The following is a 24,967-nucleotide window of genomic DNA, read 5'->3' on the forward strand; positions in this document are numbered from 1 at the left end:
TTTGTGAAACCGTTCACTTCATGATCTTATGCTTACCATTACGGTTGCTTGTATAGACATGTATATGGAACATTTATGGAACAAAAAGTACTCCGTGAGAGAGCGAGCTGTCAAATAAACAAAGAAAAAATTGAAAAAAATTCAATTTTGTCTCTCACACGGACAACTTTTTTGGTAAGAGGAAACTAAGCATTAGAAGAGGTTATACCAAATACACATTATTAATGATCTGTTATCGACAGTGATGACAAAAAAACATGACGACCTTTGACTAATGTGGCTTTTATAGGAAAATTAGTGTTGAAACCAATGAAGTACAAGACTTTGAATCGAATATAACCCAATGGTAATTAAAACGACAGACGTACCAGATTTAATAATTATATCGCGACACACTTACAGTTTGTAGTAATTTAGCTGCAATTATTATTTATAGGGCAAAGATAACGATCCAGAAGGTGGAGAACATCCCTTAAACTAGACAAAGAAAATTTTCTGTCATTAAATTAAAGTAAATTCCTTAAAAAATTCCTTATGCTCAAAACAAACGATGCATTGAAAACGTGTTTTGTTCCTAGTTTTCATTGACAGATGCAGCAATCGCGATTTTGAATAGAAAAAGTTCTAACTTCATTTGACAGTTTCGAAAATTTCGTCATGAAAAATAGGACCAAAACACGTTTTCAACGCCTCGTTTGTTTTGAGCATTACAAATGATGGGTGCATGCACTGCACTCATATTGCAAACACTCATGAATCTATCCTCAGTCCTGGTGGTGCTGGTATTTTTAACGTTGGAGATTGGAGATTGGGAACACGGTCTTAGGAAACAATAAGTCAGAAGTAAAGATCCGTCCATGCTTGGCTCGTTTGGAAATTAGAGCAGCCCACAGAAACAGATAATTTTAGGGTGCATACCAGCGAGAGGTGAGGACCTTTCGTATTAATTCATTCGTTACTTAAATGTACCACTATCCTTTCGGGACTCAGCAAAACCAGCACACCTTTAATTATTTTAAGGGCTGAACACATATGGCTTCATTTCATTGTAATTTTTCGATAATGTTCATAAACATAGATTTAGACTTCATCAGTTAGGGTGATCATTTCTGATCAATGCAATCCTTTGTGCTACCCTGCCATCATTAAAATTTTGAAGCCCCCTTTAGGACCTCATCTCATTACATAAGAAAGGCGGGAGCGGAACAAGCAAAACATTTTGTGAAAAAAATTCTAATAAAGTCCAGGGGTTTGACTCTGTTCTTTTGAAATGAAGTGAGTACATAGGAAGAAGTATATTGTCTAAAGATGCACTATTTCAACGTTACCGATAAGTATGAATTTTTGTTCGATGACAACGCTTGTTTCTATTTTCCTAAGAAATATCTCGATTCGCTTGTTGTATAATCACCTGATTTCAGTCATTTCTAAATTTTGGTCATTTCCCCCCATTTCTATTAATTTCTTAGTCCATTTTCATTTGGTCATTTTCCCATTGTTGGTCATTTCTTGATTTCTGGTCATTTGCGGATCTATGGTCATTTGCGGATCTATGGTCATTTCCCGTATTCTGGTCATTTTCCCATTTCTAGTCATTTCTATGTTTTTTGTCATTTTCCGATTTCAGTAAATGCCCCCGATTTCTAGTAATTTTCCCGCTTCTTTTCTCATTTTCATTATTTCTTCCATCTGGGCAGGGTAGATTTCCTGGTATCCTGGATTCCAAGGATACATATTATTTGCACAGGTAATATTGCTCAATATTATGTAATATTACCCAATGTTATTAGCCAATTACATAACATTAGCTAATATAACCCGATATTACGTAACATTATCCAAAATTACGTAATATTATCCAATAGTGTTAAAAGTGAGTAGAAATTTTAACTTACCACCCATCGAGCTCAAATAAATTAACTGGCTTTTTCCTATGTTCTTTCAAATATAGTAGTAGCATACAATATTACGTAGCATAACAACAGATTTTGTGTGATCCATGAGGCTAAGGGAAGAGCTTTCTTGCTCTGTTGGTTTTTGAATTTGTAAGAAATTTTACTGTTGGCTCTTTCGATTTGTAGAAATTCTGCCTTTGGATTTGTAGATGTTCTGCCTTTGAATTTGTAGACATTTTACATGTGAATTCTTGTTTACCTGTTTAACATTTTGTTTTTATTTTTATTTAAACGTTTTGACTCTGAATTCTTAAGAGTTTATTTGTAGGCATTTCAGCTTAAGTAGCTTAAATTTATAGGCATTTCAGCTTCTTAAATTTATAGGCATTTCAGCTCCTTTCAGTACCTCTTTGTAGGCATTTCAGCTATGTCATTTTGTTTATTCAAGTCTTTTCAAAAATCATTTCAATGTTGTTAGTCTAATAGCCTCGCGCTGTGGGTGAGGTCTACTGTTGCATTTAGTCCGTAGCTAAATCGTAACGTAAAAAAACCCGGCGCTGCCCTTTCTACCGAACAATCTTCGAAACCAGGGGCTGCGTATTTTATATTGAAAACCGACGAAGCATTGAGAATCTGTTTCGATCAAATTTCTCTCTTGTAATTTCATTAAATGTCAAAAGTGACAATAGAACAATGAAAAATTTGATCGAAACAGATTCTCAATGCTTCGTCGGTTTTCAATACAAAATACGCAGCCCCTGGTTTCGAAGATTGTTCGGCTTAGTACCGATCTACAGAAACGCTGAGTTGTACGGCAAAATGGAAAGTCAAATGTTGAGTTTTTCTTATCTTTTTTTTTATTGAAACTTATTATTTAGAATTTATAAAAACTGACATTGCAAAATGAATATATTTAGTTTATAAGCAGTTTGCTTTCGAATACATAATGATCCGCTTTATGCAAAAAGAAATTCGAATATATAAATGTAATGGGTTGGACAGAAACAAAACAAAATGTTAGGTCAATTGAACGAAAATTTAACCGAAATTCAAACATTTGTTTTTAGGTCATTTGTTTTCCTCTATTTGTTGTTGTTTTAATCGTAGGATTATAATTTTAAAAATTTACGACGGGGTACAGTACAGTTTGAATATTTTTATTAAACACCAGATAGTACATTCAATCTACTTGATTTTTTTCTTCTGTTAAACTTATTTTGTTTTACACATCGAATCGATATATTGTTTCATCCAGCGACAAAATGGTTTTATCAGTCGAAAAAGTTGTTTTTTACTTATTATATTGTAAACACGACCAAATGGCTTTCTATAACCAATTTTAAGCAAAATATTCAAGATACAAAATTAAGTACTTGATTCAAAGGAACCAATAGAGACACCAAGCAAAATTTTATTTTCTGATTATCTTAAGATCAAGCACATTTTCGTTCGAAATGGTTTTGTTAAATATTTATCTTTAGGCAAATTCAGTTTTACATAAAATAACAGTTGAATTTTTGTCGGTTTTCACTAAATTCAATGATCGATTTAGATTAATGGAGCTGGATGTTGAATAAAATTAAACAAAATTGAAACCAAGCGTTTGCTAATTGTCTCTGATAATAAAATTTTTGTTACTTAAGTCCTCTATTTTTTGGATGAGAGTTTTCTTTTTAATCCAATTGTTCAATTAATTGTTTGTCTATTAATCTGGGAGAAGCATTTCTATATGTTGCCGATTCACGAACAAAAATCGGAAAGGAAAATTATGGTTTGAGGTAAGAATTTTAATAATTTATAGATTTTGCTAACCCCGATTCATAACATTGAACATGAGTGTGTTTGTAAATTGTAAATAAATGAAAAATTAAACTAAAAAAAATTGATTTCTTTACAGAAAAATTAAAAAAAAAATTAACTAAAAATTCTGCTATTTAATTTAATTTAAGTTCATTTGGTATTCATATAAGAAAAAATGGTAAAATTGAAATTATAATAAATAAAAACAGAGGGAGGGGGTCAGTGCCTATTGTTGATATGGATAATTTAACTACATTTTACATTTAAGAGAAGGAAATCAAATAAACGACCGGGAAAATGTACTGGGGTCATTTCAGCTAATTTTTATTTGATTAGAAACCTTTCAGAAACGGCAACCAGCATCACAACAAAATGATTTTAAATCTGCTACTTAATTGGTTTAAAGAATCGCATACTGATACAAAAATCTAGTACTTCAATTGTAGTCAGACTTATCGTCGTTAGTGATATCAGATTAGCCGTTTCCATGTAAGGGCAATAGGAAAATTAGACTACAAATGGAACGAAAAATACGATTTTCTCATTTTTTTCAGTTTATTGTACCACAAAAGATATTTGCAAAATGATGTCGACTGTTTTTCGTCGATTTAAATGTTCAAAAATACCGCAAATATCTTTGTCTTTTGTTATTTACCCTAAATCTTGTTGAATTTTCACATTTATATATAAAGTTTAGATCAGTTTTGTTAAAGTTCAGTGTTTTTTTTCTTCTTCTTATTTTATTTCTTCTGCGCTATGAGTAGATTTTTCACCAGTTTTTTTTGTCATCAGTTTTTATAGATAAGTTTTTTTTTTCATCCATCTTCTTCTTTGTTTTTAGTTAAAGTGTGGGTGTTGTATATAAATTGATTTTACGTTTAGTTTTATTATATTTTATAATCAAAGTCAAAATAGTTTTTTATTTTTTAAGTTTTTTCTATATTAACGACGCGATATCGATGATTAGTGCAATTACATTCATTTTGTTTTAAATTTTTCTTTAAAAAAAAAGTGTACACTCGACTGGTTCATTTTGTCTTGAAATTGGGAAATTTATTTAGATTTAAAAAAAAGGAGAGAAATCATGAATCCTGCATGGATTTGAAAAGCAAAACATTTATCTCATTTTCATCTATAAAACTATTTAAAGACAATCTATAATGGTCTGTCACAGAACTGACAACACATTTTAATGTAAAAATAATTTTTTTTTCTATCTTTTTCTCAAAAATAATGGAAAAAAACTAAAATGTAATAATAAACTCAATAAAACTCTCGGTCATACTCACATTGACCAAGACCTTATATCGAAATTAGGAATGCCTCAAAATCCAATACAAAAATTCAATTAAAAAATCTCAATAAAATGACTTGCGTTCTGCGACAACCAATCGAAAATTATGTCAAATTAAAACAAAAAATTTCTATTCGACGTAAATCGACACAGAAATTATAAATTTGAAAATGAAACGTTCTTGTAGGAAATTCGTTTTAGCATTGTTTCCTGTTTTACCCGGGGTAGGAAAGATGAGTTTGTGTTACATGAGAGTTTCTCAGTTGTATCGGCAAAATGAACACTTTCTTTTCTGGTGGGTTATTGTTAATATTTATTGCACGCAGCATGAGTTCTTATGACCGTTTCGTTGCTTTAGTCGTGATTTTGGTCGATATTTCTCTAAGAATGATAGTTGCTTAGCATTGATAGCACCTCGTCGTTTTCTGAAGAAAAAAAAAATCAAATTTTAGTAAGACTAGCCTCGGGCTATGCAAATTAAACGTCAATCGCTTACTCTCTTATCATTTCAACAGCTGCTTCATATTTTAATCCCAGTTCAATTAGTGCCAATGCTACCAAAACTGGAGCTCTACCTAAGCCAGCCACACAATGCACGGCAACGCATGCTTCTGGATTTTCTTGGTATCTGTGTGGAGCATTTAGGATCAGTTGAATCACACAAGAAACACACTAATTTGCGACTTACTTTTGTTTCAAAGTGTCAAACCAGTCATCAATTACTTGTTGCGGTGGTGGTGTGCCATCTTCGAATGGAAGATCACGTACAGCAATGCCTTGTGACTCGAGCTCTTCTACCTTGTAGCTGGGTTCGCATACGCGCACAACTATGCTGACATTGTTTTTCTTTAGTTCCTGTTTGGAAAGCAAATGAAAAAGTTAGTCAAGTTCAATCATGGTATTCTAGTACATATTCTAGTAAATTTCGTCACTAATATCAGCGCTCAATTTCTTTATGAACCAACTTCATTGCTATGACATTTAATGGATATTCTGGTAAAGTAAATTTTATTTCACAAGAAATGAGGTCGCAAAGAATGAAGTACTGAAAGAAAAACTGTGGCGCGTCTGCTGGTCAATAAATGTTTCCTATGTTGGTGTGATCAACGTAAAAGATTGGGTTTTAGTCAGATCAAAAGAAGTGACAAACTTTGTGGGCAAACTGGCTATATGCTGAAGGCTATTCCCACACATTGTCGAACTTTGTGAAATTTGGAAATTTAACGACAAAACACTGGATGTCTTACAATCGTTTAGTGCGTTTAATAAAACATTTAGCAGCGAGATGCATAAAACATTTTTCACAGCAGAGTCATCTCAATTGTGAAACTTTCACATGTTATGATGCCGAGCTCTCAAAGTCATGTAGAACAACTATTTTGCCAGATATGCCAGATGTATCTGTTATCGACATCGATGACGATATTAAATGAAATTCTCTTGCTAAAATTCTCTTATATAGCAAAATAAGTGCTGAAACAACCGAAGTAATAGATTTCATACGAAACATTAGGCTATATATTTCAAACAAAAGAAGTAGTAGATTTACTGATTACATTGCGCCACTCTTGCCGTTCACAAAAGGTTGAGCATTTCACATTTTATGCTAAATCAAGTACATTCATATCGCCACTATCAACTCACCAATATATAATTAGGAATCGTTTGATCCAATGGCCGATCGGTTATCAAAAATTTCATTCCCTTGAATTCAATTCGTGCCGGAGCAGGTCGAATATCCTTTTGACGCATGTTGCTTGTCATTTACTGAATACGCGAAACGAAATTTAAAATGAATGAATCTGGTTCACCGAAACAAATTATTACGTCGCAGAAAAACTGTCTATTTAAACCACACACAACTTATTAAGCACTTGACGATTATTTTTGTTTAGAGAAAAAAAAACTGTATAAGTCACCGCCGCACGTATCACAAAAATACTAACAAAAAAAATGTCTTTTCAGAAACTCGAACAAAACAGTTTGGCGAATTTTACTTCACCTGTTTATGCGATGAAATGAATTCGAACGACAAGAAAAACAAGAGACTAAAAATTCGATAAATGCTAATTAATGCCACTCTTCGCTGTAATGTTTCTTTTATTTCTGTTTTTTTTTGTTCTTTTCGTCTCCTCGTTTATTATTTTGCTGAAGTTTGATTTGGTTTTTCTTTTGTTTTGTTTTGAAAATTAAGTTATTCGTTAAAAGTGCAATAACCAAAAATTCCACAAACACTAAACAGTGAACGGTTGTTGTTGATAGTTGAACTTTTAGAATAGGTAGTGTGGGGATTGGTTGTTGATATGTGTGCCAAAGTGAAGAATGTGATACAAGGGTTGTTGTTTATGGTTCTAAAATAAAAAGAGAAAATAAAATTTAATTTAGCTGCTATGATTGCTGGTTGATAATTTAATTTGCTGACAAACTTTTGGTGTAACAAATGTAAAGAGATTGTTAACCAAATCGAAAACAAGCAAACTTGTGTCACCAGAGTAAATACAAGCATTTGCAAGAAAAGTAGTGAAATGTTTTGGACAAATGATTGAATCGTAATTTCAATAAAGGTCAATAAACTCATTTACGAAGCAAGAAGCTAAATCAGAAGATAAGTTTTTTTTGCTCAGCAACGTGACATAATTAGGATAAGGGTTGGACATTTGGTTCCTACAACTTGACATCTAATTGGTCTGTTGTGCAACTCACAGAAATTGAGGACTTTTCCCGTACTGTTTATGTACCCAAAAATATGTCTCGGGTATATCTTGTCGAAATGTACTGAGTAATGAAGTTACCAAAAAATTTCACCCGGTACATTATGGACGCAGAGGTAGTCCAAAGTCGTTTAGACATCTCCGCATTTCTCCCAGTTAGGTGAGTCTCTAACTAAGCTATCTCAGATGCTTCCGAATAATCCAGCCCATACCTTAACCGCTGCTTGGATGATGATGAGAATAACGTTTCATCAACCAAACATTAAAGCGTTTAAGATGTTCGGTTAAGGAACAGCGATACAACAATACAATTCTAATCCAAGACATAATTTCCCTATAAGAAAGTTCCAAGATAACGGGACTGCTTCCACCCCCGCTAAACTGTAAATGACACAATAAGCATTTTCATACCCTTTTGAACCCTGTCTGTATGATGACAGATATTCTTGTTGACTTTTACTTGCAGTGAAATGCCATAGCATCGTTTGATATAGACATCAGGTTTTGGGAACTCCTCTATACGACAGATCATTTCGATCGATCGTACCCTCAAAAGAAACAAGTAAATCAATGGCTCTTCAATGAACAATTTGCGTCAGCCATTTAAGAAACCTAGGGAGATATCATGAACATTTTCTAGTCCCATTAATTTACGTTTACGGTCAAATATTTTGCTATCAACGTAATAGCAGCATTATCTCAAACACTCACAATATTATCGTTTTTTTTCGATAATTCTGTTGCAATGCGAGATAATTCCAAATGATTTGTACGGTTTGTACAATTTTAGAACACTAATGGCACACGTCCAACAAATGTTTTGTTTTGACTCAACAAAAATGTTCAGTAATCGCTACTCGCGCAATACACGGAGTGGATGTCTTATGACTTGAATGATTTTTTTTTATGGGAGTGGTCTCGTCGAACATATGACATTATAATCGGGGATTGTCACATTTGCATTAAAAATGTAAAAATAGTTTGGTCTTAAAATAAAAAGTGCATTTTAAGCAAACAACTTACCCAGTTTTGGCACTGATGCAAACTCATTTAGGATATTAACAATCGTTTTGTTTTGCGTACCTCCGAATCAGTCTCAATATAGAAATCACGTAAAAAATCTGAAAACAACAAAAATGGTCATAACTATTGCACATATCACACAGGTGCGTAATATACTGTTTCGATGGGCACTTACAAAAAACAACTTTGTTGCCTTATCTTGCAGAAGCGGCTGTTTGTAATTTTATATAAGTTTTATTATATACGCTAAATAAGGTTCATGTAAGACTATGGTAGCCGCCGAGCGATCGCTGAACTAGTGAATATGATTCGCGATAATTGCAGTTCTCGGGGCTGGCAATAACGAATAGCTTATTTGTGTTGAGCCTGGCAGTATTCTGCGCTGTCTAGGTGAAACTCCATTAATGTTGGAACGATTTGAACTAACTGGAAATGAGAAAAAAAAATTTTTATTAAAAATTGGATTGTTGACTCCACTAATTGGAGAGCAAAAACAATAAACAACAACAGTCTTAACGACGACATTACCGGAACTACTGAACCGATTTTCACAAGCTCTAATAACTGGTTTTCTATTTCGAGCAAGATTTTTTTTAAGTTTTAATATTTCTGTTAGCTTTCCGAATCGGTTCGGTGGTAACAGTAGATTGGTAAATTCATTAAAAATAAATTAGCTTCAGTGGCTATCCTTTTTCGGAGACAACCTTGCCACGAACGAAAATGTGTTTGACTTTCCGGCGAAAAAATGGGTTATGCACACATTGGCGATAATTGCGCAACTATCGAAAATATTGAGACATTCACCAATGCTTAAAAGCATTTTGCTTTGAAGCCATTCCACATTTTTATGTAAATAATAACTGAGTCAAATGGCATAACTGAATATCCTTCCCGAACAAAACACGCAAACTTATTACATTTCTTTAATAAGCGTGGATATTGGATCGGAGAACGGTCTGCATTCCGTTTCACAAAGTCATCAAACATAATATATATTTCTGTATCAATTGAAATTTCTTTTTGTTTTGATAGTTGCGATGAATAAGTTGAAGGTTTTGTTTGCTTCAAAAATAGAGCTATAAAATTAACAATATCGTCCTTGACGATATTTTGTTTTAATTTTGTTTTTTTTTTCTTTCTTTAGAACACACATGACAAAATGCGAATATTATCCAATTCTGATTTGCAGGCAAACCTTCAAAACTGCTTCATTTTTGTGACAAAAATAAAATCAATCGATAAATGGTATTAATAGCAGCATTGTACAATTGTGATCGATGTGGTTTAACTAATTTTGCTAGACTGTGTTGCAATTTGCAGTACTGAACCTAATCGGTACAATCGTTTGTTAATGGAAAAGGGATTTACGAACTTATTTACTCATCCAACCCATATCTTATAACGTATACGAGTGCAAACAAGAAATGTATGGTTTCTGATTAGATTTTCCATAATCCACACACACTCGAATTTCGTATCTAAAAGTCAAAAATGTTGATAAAATTAATCCTTCCGCAAATTATCATTCATGTACTTAAGCACAGATAGTAAAGTTTAATGAAATACGAATTCATTTAACATTTCGTTGAAGTTCATTGTCACCTTGTCACTTGATCGCACATTGTTTAGTAGTATAATCAACATTGGAATTTGATTGTGTTCCTCACGAAAGTTTTGGGAAAATATCAACAACAAAAAAGTTTGGAAGCAATTCCAAAAAATTACGACACTTTGTTTGCTGTGACGATCTTTGTTTCATCATAAAAACCTAAACACAATCACGACTAATTCATAAGTCCCACAAAATTAACATGGACATGGACATCGTAACATTTAACATGGACAAATCAATAAAAAAACTTCAAAAAATTCATTCATTCGACCAAATTTAAATTTAAATTGAACGTCAGAGATAATAACAAAAGCAAAACGTCACATCATAATTGAACGTAATGGAAACCTTTTAGTATAGGCTGCTGATAAAATCCAAACAAATTTCAATAACAAATCACCGAGTGAATTATTTCCACCAGAAATTAATTTAAAAATTAAACTTTCAACAGATGAGAAATGTTCTATCGTACTGAAGACGAGATTCAATCGATCAAGGAAGGTCGCTATATAAAATATTAGCACACTGGTCTCGTCGTATCATCAAAACATTCACATTCGTATGATTTATATTTGTCGAGCATTTTTTTTGTATGCAATTTATTGTTATTCAGACCATTTACTATCTATAGAAGTTGATGTCATTTCACGTTTTTTTATCGCTGTAGTAAAATCATCGACAAGATTTTTCTTTTTAAAATTTACACACATTTAAAGGTACTAATTACGATCGTAAACAACGAACTATTATCGTGATTTGTTGGTATGTTTTAATTTAATTATTATTAACGTTTTAAGTGTAGCTCAATGGGTTTTTTTTTCGAGGAAAACGAACAACATGCATATTCGCTCAGATCTGCGCCAAGAGCGCTACATCATAGCCTTGAAATTTAATTGATATTGAAATCGTTGTTTTAATGATTATAATAATTGAAGTCTGTGTATGAACATAGAGTAAGTAGAGTTTGTTGGTGATCGATATTTTGGTCTGGTAGAATTTTGAGATGAATCAAAGTTAAGAGGCTAATAGATCGATCAACGAGTATTGTTTACTTATGTAAACAGTGCACAGATCTTGTACCAATGATGATAATAATAAAATAATCTGCAAAGAGCTCTGACTAATGTGGTCTTTATATCTGATGAAAACCTCCTAGTTCAAGAGAACAAGTATCTCCTAAAGATAATGTTACTGATGAACGTTTAGTCGTAGTAAGGAAACTACGAAAAATTCGCCAGAAAGATGTTGGTTGATTTTTTATGCAGTATGTAGCTACTGCACTGTTGTATAAAGATACACTTCGATGTACCATAGTGAAGGCACATGTACCGCAAAGAATGTCAGTGTGTTGAAAGAAAATACTGAAGAAGACTATCGGCAGGAGTATGTTCGTTAAGTTTTGATGTTTTGAATTTTAATAAAACTCTTGGCAAGATCTAATCGATCAATTAGGATCACTGTTACTATAAGCTCGAAGTGTCATATCAAAAGGTGAGGTAATGTTTTTTAATGCGGACAATGATCACAAAATTATCTCTGAAACCTGAGGCCTATTTTTAGGATTTTAATTCTTAAATATTACTTAATTTATTAGTTAAGGAATTTTTAGAAATTTTTAAGGAATTTTTAACAAATAAATTCCTAAAAATAGTCCCTGTGTAATTAAGGCTTTATGCACGGTTCAATAACACAATACAATAGCAAAATTACTTAGTCTAAATTCAGAAATAGTTTAAATTTCAATAAAATATCTAAATGAAAATTGGGTTCAATTGATGCTGTAAATAAAGCTCGTAATTATTGTCATTAAAAATGTTGTCAAATCTAACATCGAACTGAACTGTTTACAGCAGAAGTAGAAAAAGCATGACGTTTTATTTTAACGTTCGTAATCATTGCCAAGAATTTTTCAAAGAATTTTATTTATAAATTTATGTTTAAGTGATTTTGTTTGCAAAATAAAAGAAATTCAAACAAAAATTAAACTTGGCCAATAAACAGAATTTTGCAACGTAATTTTCTATTATCATTTTTCACAAACGCTGCTTCGTTGTGCATTTGCGTGGAACGTCCATCGTTCACTATAATAGTATTAGAATGGAGTTTGTAGGACAGTACTTCAAAATTCATTCTGTTGAATTCGAAACAAATATATTGCGGTTTCACATACCAACAAAGTGTTTCCGATAATAATTTATCAAATTATCCAATATAGATAGGTAACGAATTAGTAAACATTAACATTGCGGGCATGTTTAATCCGGATAAACGGAACTCAATTCAAACAAATAACAATTATACTAAATAGAACACGAACACCTCACTGTATTAGGCATAAAACCAACGGCACCCGAACCATATCAATCGACTTCAGAGACAATATTTTAATAGGAAAATTAAACAACAATAAATGATGCAAATGTTTCAAGATTTACGAACAGTTGTTGATGTTTGACGTTCTGAATAAATGTTTATCTGATTCTGATATTTAGCTGCAATTCACCGAATAATTGATGTTTCTTTAAACCATATTAGAACAACAACAGACCCAGACCGGATTTATTTACAATTTTGTATAACACAGACGAAATCTTGATCTATCCGGAGAAAGCGTTAACACATCACTACAAAAAACCGCAAGAAACAGAAGTGGTTGTCACAATGTCTACACATTTTTTTTTGTGTGGATATTTACCATCAGAATCAACAGTTCTGAGCCAGCGTATGCAATATATTATATTTTCCACCTACACTTTTTTTCTCTTCTCTTTAAACAATTTCGACGACTGCCAAGAAAAACTGTTTTTTATTTTTATTTTCTTTTCGGGTGTAATTACAATGTGATGTCCGACTCGAGCGAATGAAAATTTCGTTTATTTGATAGGTGGCTTGAAAGACGTTCTACTACTTAAGTCGAAAGGAAATTCACATTAAACTTAGAGACACGACGCGAACCCGATTTTTCCATTCGACAGAAAAAGAATATTCTCAGATTATTGTTGATGTTGATACGAATGATTTGTGTTTGTGTTTGAAACGAAAATTATTAATACTTTTTGGGAGAAATATATAGCCGACTACTAATGAGATATTGAGATACACGAAACGTCTAGTCTCCGTATTTTTGCGTGTTTCTGAAATTATTTTAAGAACACCGTTTAAGTAATATGGTTGGAAAATTGATGAGTTTGTTTTGTTATTAAGCTACCGCTTGTACATGTATCGAAAATTCGCTTTCATTTCCAGGAATCGAATTTCGTTTTTTTTTTAGTCAAGCATCGCATGACTTCGACAATTAATCAATTAATTTCGTTTTGACTTCTCGAACAATAGACATTTTTTAGACGAAAATTTTTTACGTTGCGAAAACACGCTCGAGGTCAACATTAAATTGGCTCTGATAGATAAACGAAAATGTATGTTTTCCATTATTTCATTAGCCATCGTTACAGTAAGATGAGAAAAAGCTTCGACATCAATGAATTAAAATGATACAGGACTCAAGAACGGATTGTAAGAAGCGTTAAATAATGCCATTTCTTCCACTTTGCTAGTTTTCTATTACAGTACACCCACAGGTAAGAGATAACTTATTTAGACAGTAGATAAACACGATATGTGTCACACATAGCATTCGTGACAACAAAATCTTTCATTATCAAAATCAGACGTATTAAAGACAGACCATCAACACTGTTCATCATATTATCTACCGAAAAAAGGGATTTCCACTTATATTCGTCTAGTCAATGGTATTCGATTAAAAAAATCCATTTAGATTATATTGCCCACAACAAAGATCTTATGGCCCGTAGTATACCGATTTGAGTGTAAACATCCCTGTTTTGTATTTATATGTATGTTATTACGAATAAAGAACACAGAAAGAAGGCTACCAAAAAAGAAGAAGAAGAAGATGTTCTCGACTCAGCTCACTCACGTATATATATAAAATATATTCGATTTTGCGCACAATTTTTGTATGTGAATCAGAATCTTTGTACATAAGTTCATTGTCCCTTGTACGAATATGTTGTTTGAATTTCGAAATCAAATACTTTGTACGTATGTACATACTGTTCTGAACGATATTTTGAAATAATATTTTGGATGGAACGGATTACCTTCTAAAAACGTGAGCCCAATAACTGAATCTATTACTTCACTTGTTTAAAGTACTTCAATGTAACATACATTTAGCTAAATCAAAGAGCAGTGCCCAGAATGCATTGTTCATTACGGTATTTGTTGTCGATAACAGATGATCAGCTACTAGCCATTTAGATAGATTGCAAACAACGTATTGGGACAAAAAAAGGAAGGTTGGCTTCAATTCAATTTTATGACGCGACGAATGTAGTTACTTTTATGGGAGTTAAACAAATTAAGGACCCTGACATCTTCTGGCACATTATAATCCAATAAAAAGTCAAAGAAAGGAAAACTTCTTTGAACTTTCTTAGTCTTGTATGTTTATACCTTCAAATTCCTTTTACATTTTTGCTACATAATTTGAATGGCTTTTATCGAATTGACCTTAAATAAACTGAGAGGCTGTTCACCGTCTGGTGTTCTCTGTAAGTGTTGTTTCATGTAAATATAGGGATGTTATGTGTGTAACTTTTGTAATTTCGTCGGGACATCACCAGCGAGAATAAATGTGGTTGCCGTCAGATTGTATAGTAATTCAATTTGTCAAGACAAAGCATCGAAATAGATAAAGTTTGGACATTTGTTTAAATATTTGTGTGTCGATCACTGTGTGACTTGCTCGTAATTTCATCGTACTTGTCTTTAGTCTTTAGACTGTATAATAAAACTATTGATCATATTTACAACTGACCAAGTTAACTGTTTAACGGAAAAGTAAAAAATTGACGCGACTTATTGTTAATAAGAAGATTGTCTTCTGATAGATAGATAGGCTGTGTAGTAAAGCATCCTTCGATACGAACGAGGGCAGCACCTTTATTTATGTAAATTTAGTGTGTGTAAATAAACGTTTTCTTCTTCAAAATTCTATGAGGATCGATATTGCAAGGTCACATTAGTGAACTAAACATCAGTGAACCTTCTAAATGTCATAAAGTTTAAAGAAAGTCTTTGAATATTTGGACGGTCATCAAAAAAATCAAATGCAACGTATCTGCTGTCTGTATTCAGCTGCTACACATACGTTACACATCATTAAGCGTTCCATGACTAAAATTATAATTAATTGGACATAATCAAATCAAATTCAGAAGAGACAACTTTTTTGGCTGAGCTTTGTTTATTTTAAGAACAACGCGAGATACGAATCGTTTAACGTATCAGCAATTTTCTTATTTCGGTCTAACAGTTACCAACGGATACTTAAGTTTATCACAATTAAACAATTGTAGTTTGATCGATTTGAATTATATCTGTGATTGGACGAGTTTTACACTCTTATTGAATCTTTTTTAAATGTTTGTTTGCAGACTTTTATAGCTGGATGTAACTGAGACATTCTCAACTAGTTAATAAAATAACGAAATGAAATTCAAATCCTAATCAATTGTGGAACATGTTTGATTTTTTGCTTACACGCGCAGCTATATCATTTTACTTGATAAAATACGAGACCTCATTAATCTACTTAACGATGTTACGCTTTGAAAATTTTAAACTCATGCGACGGATCGAATTTTATCTATTCCGCTCTGTGTCCTTAAAAGTTTATTGATATTTTGACTAGTGTGTTGAAAGACACGGCAAAGAAAACAGAGGAAAAAAAAAACATTTGCTAATTTGAAGATGTGTTTCACTTCAGTGGCACGCCGCATGCTTTCGTTAGGAATAATGAATTGCAAAAATATTTTTCTAATAAATTTTAGATTGGCGTCTCACTTTATTTATTGTATACGTTCTCAGTTGAGTGGTGTTTATAAACAATGTCAATTTGCAGTGTTTTATGATCATTCCGATTTTTATGTAATTCCAATTTTAATAGCAGTTCGTCGGCTGATTTTACAGACAAGTTATTGATGAACGTTGACTAATTCGTCTTATATCATACAACGAATGTTAAAACAAATGAATTAAAGAATTCTGTACCGATCTGTGGAAAATACCTAGATCAATAGAAGAAGAGAATCAATAATATGTTTGCCGTCTGTAAAAATTATTGAAAATTATTCGATTCTTGTCCCCACTCTAATATTAAATTTAACTTATTTTGTGACAATCATACGCATGAGTGAAGATGCTGCCCCGCTCCAATGAGTAAAAAATTATTTACTAAAAACAGATCCGAATAATTTGCCATATTTGTGACGTCGTGTTTTTATGTTTCTTGTCAAGTTTTTGCGTATCAAGATATGAACGTGTCACCTTCACGTTTGGTGTATAAAACCATACAGATTGGCTTACATCATACACTACTTTCACATACAGAAGGGATTTTTGGCGCATTTGCAACTTGTTAATTAGCCGAAATATTAATTCTAAATGTTGTTGTTGTTGGATTCAATTTTAAAATGTAAATAACTCTACGTTTCCTCAAAATAAACTACGATTAGTGTTATCGTAAACACAGTTTCTGACTTTCTGAAGAAAGTTGAGTGGGTAGAATTGTTTAGCGTGAAAATCGGCATTCACTACCTCCTGCAGCTTGCCAAGACAACCACCTTTTTTTAAAATTATTTTTGAACAGACCAACAGAGGCGCTCAGTGTGCTTAGAGTACTTTACTTTAGGTTTCCAACCGTACTCAAACATGTACCCACTGTAACCCCATTTTATAGAACTTCTTCTAGAAATTATAGAAAATTCTAGAAATAAGTGGAAAATTTTAGAAATTTTAAAATTTTTTAGAATTTTTAAGAATTAGATATTTCTATAAATTTCAACAAAATCTAAATATGTGGAACTTTATAAAAACCTAGAAATTTTTCTACAAAATTGTGGAATATCTAAAAAGTTCTAGAATTTGTAGAAAATTGTACAAATTTCTAAAAAAAAAGTTTTTGGAAAATAGGCACTGATCCGTAGTGACAATAATACAAGTGTAATTTTGGAGTGTAAAATTGGAAGATTCTCCAATATTCACTAATTAAACAGGAACGGCTGATCACCTGTATCGCCAACGACGTCAACACTAAAACGTAGACCTACGGTTCACGTGGTCTTTAATAGTAAAATGCATGTTACAACAAATGAAGTAAAAGATTTTCTATAAAACACTAGCCTCTATCAAACACTAGACAATTAATACATGAGGATGAACTTGATGTTTCGAAAAGGATAACCTTTGTATGGTTCAACAATTTATTGGTAGAAAAGTGACTAATTTAATAACTTTGTGTCATTAGTCATGTGGGGGTTGTGGGTGACTCTAGAATATAATAGATTATTATAGAATATCTCGTACTACGACGACGTTTTTTTTTAAACGTAGAAGAGAATCGAAATAGAAAATGGATTGCATTGTAATCGTATATAAATAGATTAACCTTGGAGGTATTTTTAATGAACGTCAATTTTTCATGTGACATATTGATTCTGATACAAAAGTGGAGTTTAATAGGATGAGTGGACGTTAAAACTGTAGTATTAGCATAACGTTCTACACAAGCCATATAATTCTCAGATGATTAGAAAAAAAATTGATTTTGTCGATAAATTTATCCAATTTTATTTATAGAATTCAACCTACTGATTCCAATTTTCTATTTATTTCTGTACTATTTTATCAAAATAACTATTCTAAACTGAAACGTGTATTTATTCACTTAAAACAACTAATTGCTTCAATTTTTCTTCGTTGGATTTTTTAAAATTTAATTCCAATAAAACAAGACTGGAAAATAGTCTGCAATGTTGTTATCTATTAACCGTTAGTAATTAAAAGCAACACCCACGAAAAATTATCTCTGCGAACATTAGTCATTCAATGCTTACCTAGGTATTTATAATTAAACATTGACGCAAGAGATGTAGATAGAGTTTATATATGTTTATAACCGTATCAATGTAAGCAAGCCGGTCCTAATAATTGATCATTAATTTAATCAAATTCTTTCAAGATTCACCAGCCAGTCTACACAATTATTCGATGACCTTTGAATGGGAATATCTCTCATATATCGCAACTTATGAAGTAAAAGATTTTTAAAACAATGGACGTTGTGTTAAGCAAAGAAAGCAACCAATTTCTTAATTACGTTTGTCGCTTGTCATTCCGAAGTCATTCACATTTTGGGAGAGCTGACTCACATTTATCCAGCATTACGTATACAGAACGTGTCCATAGTACAAGAACGTATACATGAATTATTGTTAATGTAGCGAACAAGTGATGTAATCACAGATGTCGTAACAAAACTTTTCAATTGTTATATGTAGCGCATACACATTTTACAGCCGGAAAATGATTTCCGATGTGATCAACACATTTTCATATCAAACATCTTACTTCAGTGTAATGAATGTTGGCAAAAATCTGGATTTGCCCGTCAGGAATTCAACTTTCACGCCAACATTCAACACTCTTAGATTTAATTATCTACGAGCAACGCTAAATACGCTGCGTACAATAAACACTAATGACTACGAAGTCATAAAACACGTTCAATGTAGGAAATAACGTCACTGAATCGCTGAAAAAAAATGTTTGAATGAAAAATGTACAATAAAAACTCAAATTCATTGTTTATACTTAGGGCACATAGAACGTGAAAAATAAAACGACACGCGTGGACATCGAAACCGTATTTTTTTTTTAATCACACGAAGGTCATAGACTGTTTTATTATTTTTAAACGTTCCACGGACGTCCCAAATAAATATAGCATAATGTAAGCAAAATTTTTGCGAAAATATTTAAAATAATTTTAAAAATTTTGTGAAATTAGATATTTATTGGTAAGCATATAAGGCAATGACTTGCGATAAAAGTCAAACTAGAGTTGTAGGCCTTTTTTGCCACATAACATTCGATGCAAAAATTATGTCGCAGAATGTTTATTGCTCCATGTAGATAACGAAAACGAAGATACACAAAATAAAGGCATTGCAATAAAAAAGAAGAGGCTAACGTGAAACATATTTTGCGGCGTAGACAAGAGATTATTTTAACGCGACATAAACAAAGTCACATTTAAAAATGTGTCGATAAGTTATATATTCGTGTTAACTATCCGCAGAAAGTCTGCATTTAATAGGAATGAACTTGAAACGATTAACCTTTACGAAGCGACTAATCATCGACAACAAAGCCAATTATAAGCGATAAGCTGCGGGTGGCCTGTTTTATAACACAGTTTAGTGAAATTATGACATGAATTTGCTTCAGCTGCTTTACATCTGGTCCACCCATCAAAAGTGCCTTTACGTTTTTAAACGGGTGAAGTATGAAAAGCATGTACAAAACATGAAAGAAAAAGATTTTGTATCAAATGGCAACAGCGGAAATATCATATCGTCATTCGATAGCCGTTTCTAAAGGTTAATCTTTTAGAAACGACAAACCTATCACCCTATGATAACATACGACCGGAGCTCATTGTTTATTATTGTCACCGTTGTTGATAATTGTTACAAAATGTCCTACTAATATTATTCCAACCAACTATGTACCAAAGACTTCACGCCTTAAAACGCATTCACTTGAAATGTGCCGAATCCTGACATTTTGCTAAACCCTAAATGTCAGCCCTTCCAAAAGAGGGCTCAAGATGCAAACTGAAGGCACCTTTAAAAACGGCTAATCATCTGTTAACGACTGGTGAGACAAAAATGTGTTTTGTACGGTAAAAATGCATGACGCAACCAACAAAGTACGAACGAAATACTTGTTCTATTCGCTCACTCGCATACGAAGTAATGCTAGATTTATACCAACATAGCAATAATATACAAGTATATCGATGCACGTGTTGTTCATGTTAGGTTAAAATTGAATCGCATTCACTAGTACATCTTCACTGGACCACGGAATCATAGATTTCTTGTCCTATTTCAAACATACATTCCTTCAGACGTTTAAAGAATCTGACCTATCGCCTAGACGTCATTGCGCGTGTGGAAATTATGGGTATCCACGGTATCCTAGATACCGGGAAACTTTTTTGGAAAAAAATTAGGATACCAGGAAGTTGAAGCATTGCCCAACAAACCCACCGGGAAATGTTTGTACCGGGAAGTTACTGTTACGTTTTTGGTTATTGGGAAATTTTCACTCGGATACCGGGAAGAAAACATAATTTCCACACGCGCGTCATTGATAAAAAATACATCAAAGGCGACTAAATTTACCATCCAACTGTATGGTCCTTCATGTAGTTCATAAACATAAATATCATAGAAACTTTCATGGTTTGCATTACTGAAACTAGTTCGATGTCAATATCTATTAAATGAACATCATGTTTTATTGCTTACACAAAATAAAAGGAAACTGTGCCACAGGGCACAGGTAAAACTTTACTTCGAAATAGCTGCAATCAAAATCGACTGTTTTTTTACGAATTTTAAATGGAACTTCAGAACAGAGTCGAAAATATTTGCAAACCGTAAACATGTAGAATTCAGAACGAATGTTTTGCTGTAATAAAAATCGATTACTTCCACCTGATCAACAAAGCAATTCTATCCATCCATATTACATAGATTTACTAGTTTGATGCTGTTTTCCAATGTCAACGTCAGCGTTTAATTAAAAATGAAATGCAAATATTGACGCCAAACATGCGCCGCGCTGCGTGTATATATTTATTACCCAACGAAAAAAAACCAAGGCGGTTTTGAAATTCAATAATCTTCATTTTCATGAATGTAATGCAAGTAATTGGAACCATATCTGTCGCACATTTACTTGAATTACTTCAGTGTTTCAGTGAGAAAGTGCGACAAAGTCACAACACTATACAACACACAACACCGCAGACTATCCATCAGCTAATCGGTTAATGTGAATCTATGCAAATAATATTTAATTGAACAGCAATTTTATCATATAACTAAAACGATCGCGATTTCATTTCGTTTCTAGAAATTATCGAATAATAGCGTTGCTTGAAACGCGATAATGTTTAATCATTATGACGTCAATCGAAACCATGTGTATTTGTAGTGTATAGGTTTCCATTTTGTTATTTTATTTTGCGCTTATTGAGTATTACCAATTTATTGCTTCACTGTGTTCAATGCAACAACATTCATTCTGAGTCTAGGTATTCAGAATTTAAATGTTACCGAGAACAATAAAACAAAAGAAAAATGAATTTTGTACGGCATTGGCTCCATTTATGTTTGTCAATAATAACTTTTTATTGGTGCTCCTTAATTGCTTTTGGGAGTTGCCTGTCAAAGCGCATACTGAAACGATAAACCGTATCATAACATATCGGTAGGTTAATTGGTCAATTCCCAAAGAAATACTAAACAAAAAAATATTAATAAACCGACCGAAAGTTGTTGGCTACTTCCTTGTAGATCTGATAGATTATTATCATTAACGTCATTCTATGACATGCACAAATGTAGGCGTGTTGCTATATAGTTTAATGAATGGATAATTTGAACACAATTTTATGTTATTGCGCTTGTACCTGATGTCAATAGATAAAGAAAAGTTTACTTTAAAAGGAACGACTGTAGAGCTACGTAAATGACTGCGAAGATATTTCAATTGTCGTACGACAACAGGTGCACCGGTAGATATTAGAATTTAGGTAACACTTTCAAGGTAAATTTATCTGAAGAGTGTAAGGATCGTAACATTACGGCCGAAATGGCTTTGAAAAGAATTTTCAACAGATATCATTTGCTACCAAAATACCACTTCGGAATGCAAAATAAAATTCTTGAAGAAATACCTCAACTGTACATACCCAACGATGATATGCACCTGAGAATGCTGAAAACATTCTAATTTTCTACTCTACCGTTTGTACACTGCTAGTACCTAATTGAAAAGACTGGACAAAAAACTATATTCGTAAACTAGATCTATTACTTTTCACATTGTCTCACACCGTTGTTATTGACGATCAGCTGATTCCATTCGTCTTATGACGTTGACTTGGTAAACACTTCACCTGTTACACAAAAAACCTGCAGCCTAGTCTAAATACTGAAGGCAAATACATTTCGCATCAAACACCAGACCATTTACATAGTAAAATGAATGTTAAAACAATTGAAGTAAAAGATTTAGTTTCAATCAAACACAACACGACATTTCAAGTAAAAGACTGAACGGATTTGATGAATAAAACTGTTCCCGTTTCTCACAAACAATAATACAAATTGGCCAAAGACGACACAAACAGATGCTAGAAGATGTAATTTGATTAACCCCCATGAATCACCCGTCAGACATTACACCCTATATTCAATTCAAAATGCGTGTCTGATAAGTGAGTTAAGTGTATGTGGGTGTGGGTGTAAATCTCATACGAATGTCGTGTGTCGCATTTCGTTTATGTTGGAACGATTTTCAACAAGCAATGACGTCATTACCGTGCAATAAACAACGACGACATGACGATATGTACTATAGAATAACATGTATAATGAACAGGTTTCACGGTATAATGTTTCCTCTGATAATTTTCTCGTCAGTCGATTTCGATTTTAACAATTTTAACACCGACTGGTGTAGAAAACATAACCGAGTTACAATGCAATTTATCTGAAAACCTTTGAGAGACAAACGTCGAATCAATCACAAAATATGTGTACATCGTTATCATTTTCGTGAGCTAAGTACATTTCGTACAGTTTCTTTGTTGCAAAGATAAATATTTGCGAAAAAAATAAAGGAAAAATTCACCGTCTTCGTTTAATTTCGTGATAGTGTCAAATAATGCAAAAGCAGCCGCACCCGTGAATTGCAAACTTTTCACATGAAATATTCCAATATTTTGTATCTGTGTCTATCCATACATGAAATCGGCTGGTCGATTTTATAGGAAAATATTCCACAGAAATTGAAATGAAACGAAAACGCTCCAGGCAGCTAAATTATATGCTCAAATTTCAATTACTGTACGGTTCGTCGACAGAAACAATGAAAGACCTAAATGAAAAACCACCCGAAAAGATTTTCTGAACTTTTCACATACAGAAGAACATTGAACGCGAATAAAACACAGCGCCATTGAATTCATTTTGACCTAAAAATCTATTTTTAGTATGGGATTTCCCAATATGGTGTAATTTTGGTGAAATGAAAAAAGACTCGAATGCATTTTATGTGTCTTTCCTTAATAAAATTAATGAAATCAGCACTCGATGGATCAGTCGATTGAACTGTCCATTAAAATAAAAACGATTTAGCGAAAGTCAATCACATTTCGAAGTTGCTCGAAAAAAAGTAAAATGAAAATACAAACTCAACACTTACCGCAATAGCCATACACATTGAATTAGGTCTGAGGACGGATTTGAACCGTGTTCTTGCACTTTTTCTTATAAGAAAAACTAAAACTTAAGAAATTATTTTGTCCGCACACACTCACGAAATTAGATAGATTATAATTTCAATTTGATTATTTATCTCATTGATGCACTTCAATTAATTTTTTTTCTGTTAACTTTTGTCAAAACCTTTATTATTACACACTAGTATTCTCTGAGAAGGACTGAAACTGAACTGAAACAAAAATTTCATTTTTAGAAGGAGAAGACTTCAGAAAATGAAAGTGTCAGAATCCAGCTTCAACACAACTGTCAAAATCACAAGAATCCATCTTCGTTTTGCACTAAAAGAGCTTAAATTCCGTTAAATTGAGGTGAATTGCTCTGAAATCTTCCGCAAAATATTAATTTAATAATTTATGCCGGACTCGTACACAAGATATGTTTATTTCATTAATTATTTCTAATTAAAACATAAATAATTTGTGCCACATTTGAATGAACGTTTTTTTTGCCAAGTGTCAACTGGTAAATCTCAGTTCAGTGGACAGTCTGTTCATTTTCGAAATGAATTTTCTTTCGAAATGTGAATTTAGCGCGCGGTAATTTAAAATATTATTTCATTGTCATCTATCACCAACAGCGGCAACAAACATGAGTTTTGAGCTGTGGTCAATCGAGCATTCTGTACCTAATTGATAAATTAATTAATTGAATCTACGGTGCTTCGTATTCAATTCAATTCAACTTTATTTATCACAGGACAAAAAGGAAAAACCTTGTACAAATATCCTTACGATTAAATTCACACTATAAAACTCTCTCTATCAACACAACGGAAAGAAAAAAACAAATTAAAACGAGAAACATTAACACAAAACTACTTCAATGCGGCAATAAATGAGAAAATAATAACATAAATGAACAAAAACTTACTCCAAGGTGCTACCACACACTACGTCCAAGAACATTTAACATACGATGAATCGGAACAAAATAGTCCAAAAACGGATTTTCCCAATCACAGAGCCGACAAGCAAGCCCAATCCGTACAAACCGATCGAGAACGACTTTAGTGAGGACGAAAAAGATCCAGACACGCGTCAGAAAACCTGGACAGGGAGTTAAGCATTTTCATACCGACAGGAATCGCATTATAGTCAGCGACGGTTCTAACAAAGAACGACCTGTTGTACTGGGCAGAAACATGTCTCGGAATAGCATACTGACGACTACGCACCGACCTT

At 32.8% G+C, this 24,967-nt stretch overlaps 1 protein-coding gene across 4 annotated transcripts; it reads right to left on the bottom strand.

The window, feature by feature from the left end:
- Window positions 1-4,248: 4,248 nt before the first annotated feature.
- On the bottom strand, window positions 4,249-23,961 carry LOC119066968 (protein tyrosine phosphatase type IVA 1). 4 transcript variants are annotated; one of them, XM_037169699.1, is made up of 7 exons: window positions 23,707-23,961; window positions 8,899-9,149; window positions 8,724-8,821; window positions 6,634-7,340; window positions 5,678-5,844; window positions 5,486-5,617; window positions 4,249-5,414 (listed from the first exon to the last, which is right to left on the bottom strand). In XM_037169699.1, the coding sequence occupies exons 4-7, from the start codon at window positions 6,751-6,753 to the stop codon at window positions 5,303-5,305; spliced, it is 531 nt and encodes a 176-aa protein (XP_037025594.1). In that variant the 5' UTR covers window positions 6,754-7,340; window positions 8,724-8,821; window positions 8,899-9,149; window positions 23,707-23,961; the 3' UTR covers window positions 4,249-5,302. The 4 variants fall into 4 exon arrangements, with proteins under 4 accessions (XP_037025594.1, XP_037025596.1, XP_037025597.1 ...); XM_037169701.1 differs by lacking the exon at window positions 23,707-23,961 and adding an exon at window positions 12,775-13,044; XM_037169702.1 differs by lacking the exon at window positions 23,707-23,961 and adding an exon at window positions 10,684-10,814.
- Window positions 23,962-24,967: the final 1,006 nt, after the last annotated feature.

This window comes from Bradysia coprophila, chromosome IV (assembly GCF_014529535.1).
Source record: "Bradysia coprophila strain Holo2 chromosome IV, BU_Bcop_v1, whole genome shotgun sequence".
Classification (NCBI taxonomy): domain Eukaryota; kingdom Metazoa; phylum Arthropoda; class Insecta; order Diptera; family Sciaridae; genus Bradysia; species Bradysia coprophila.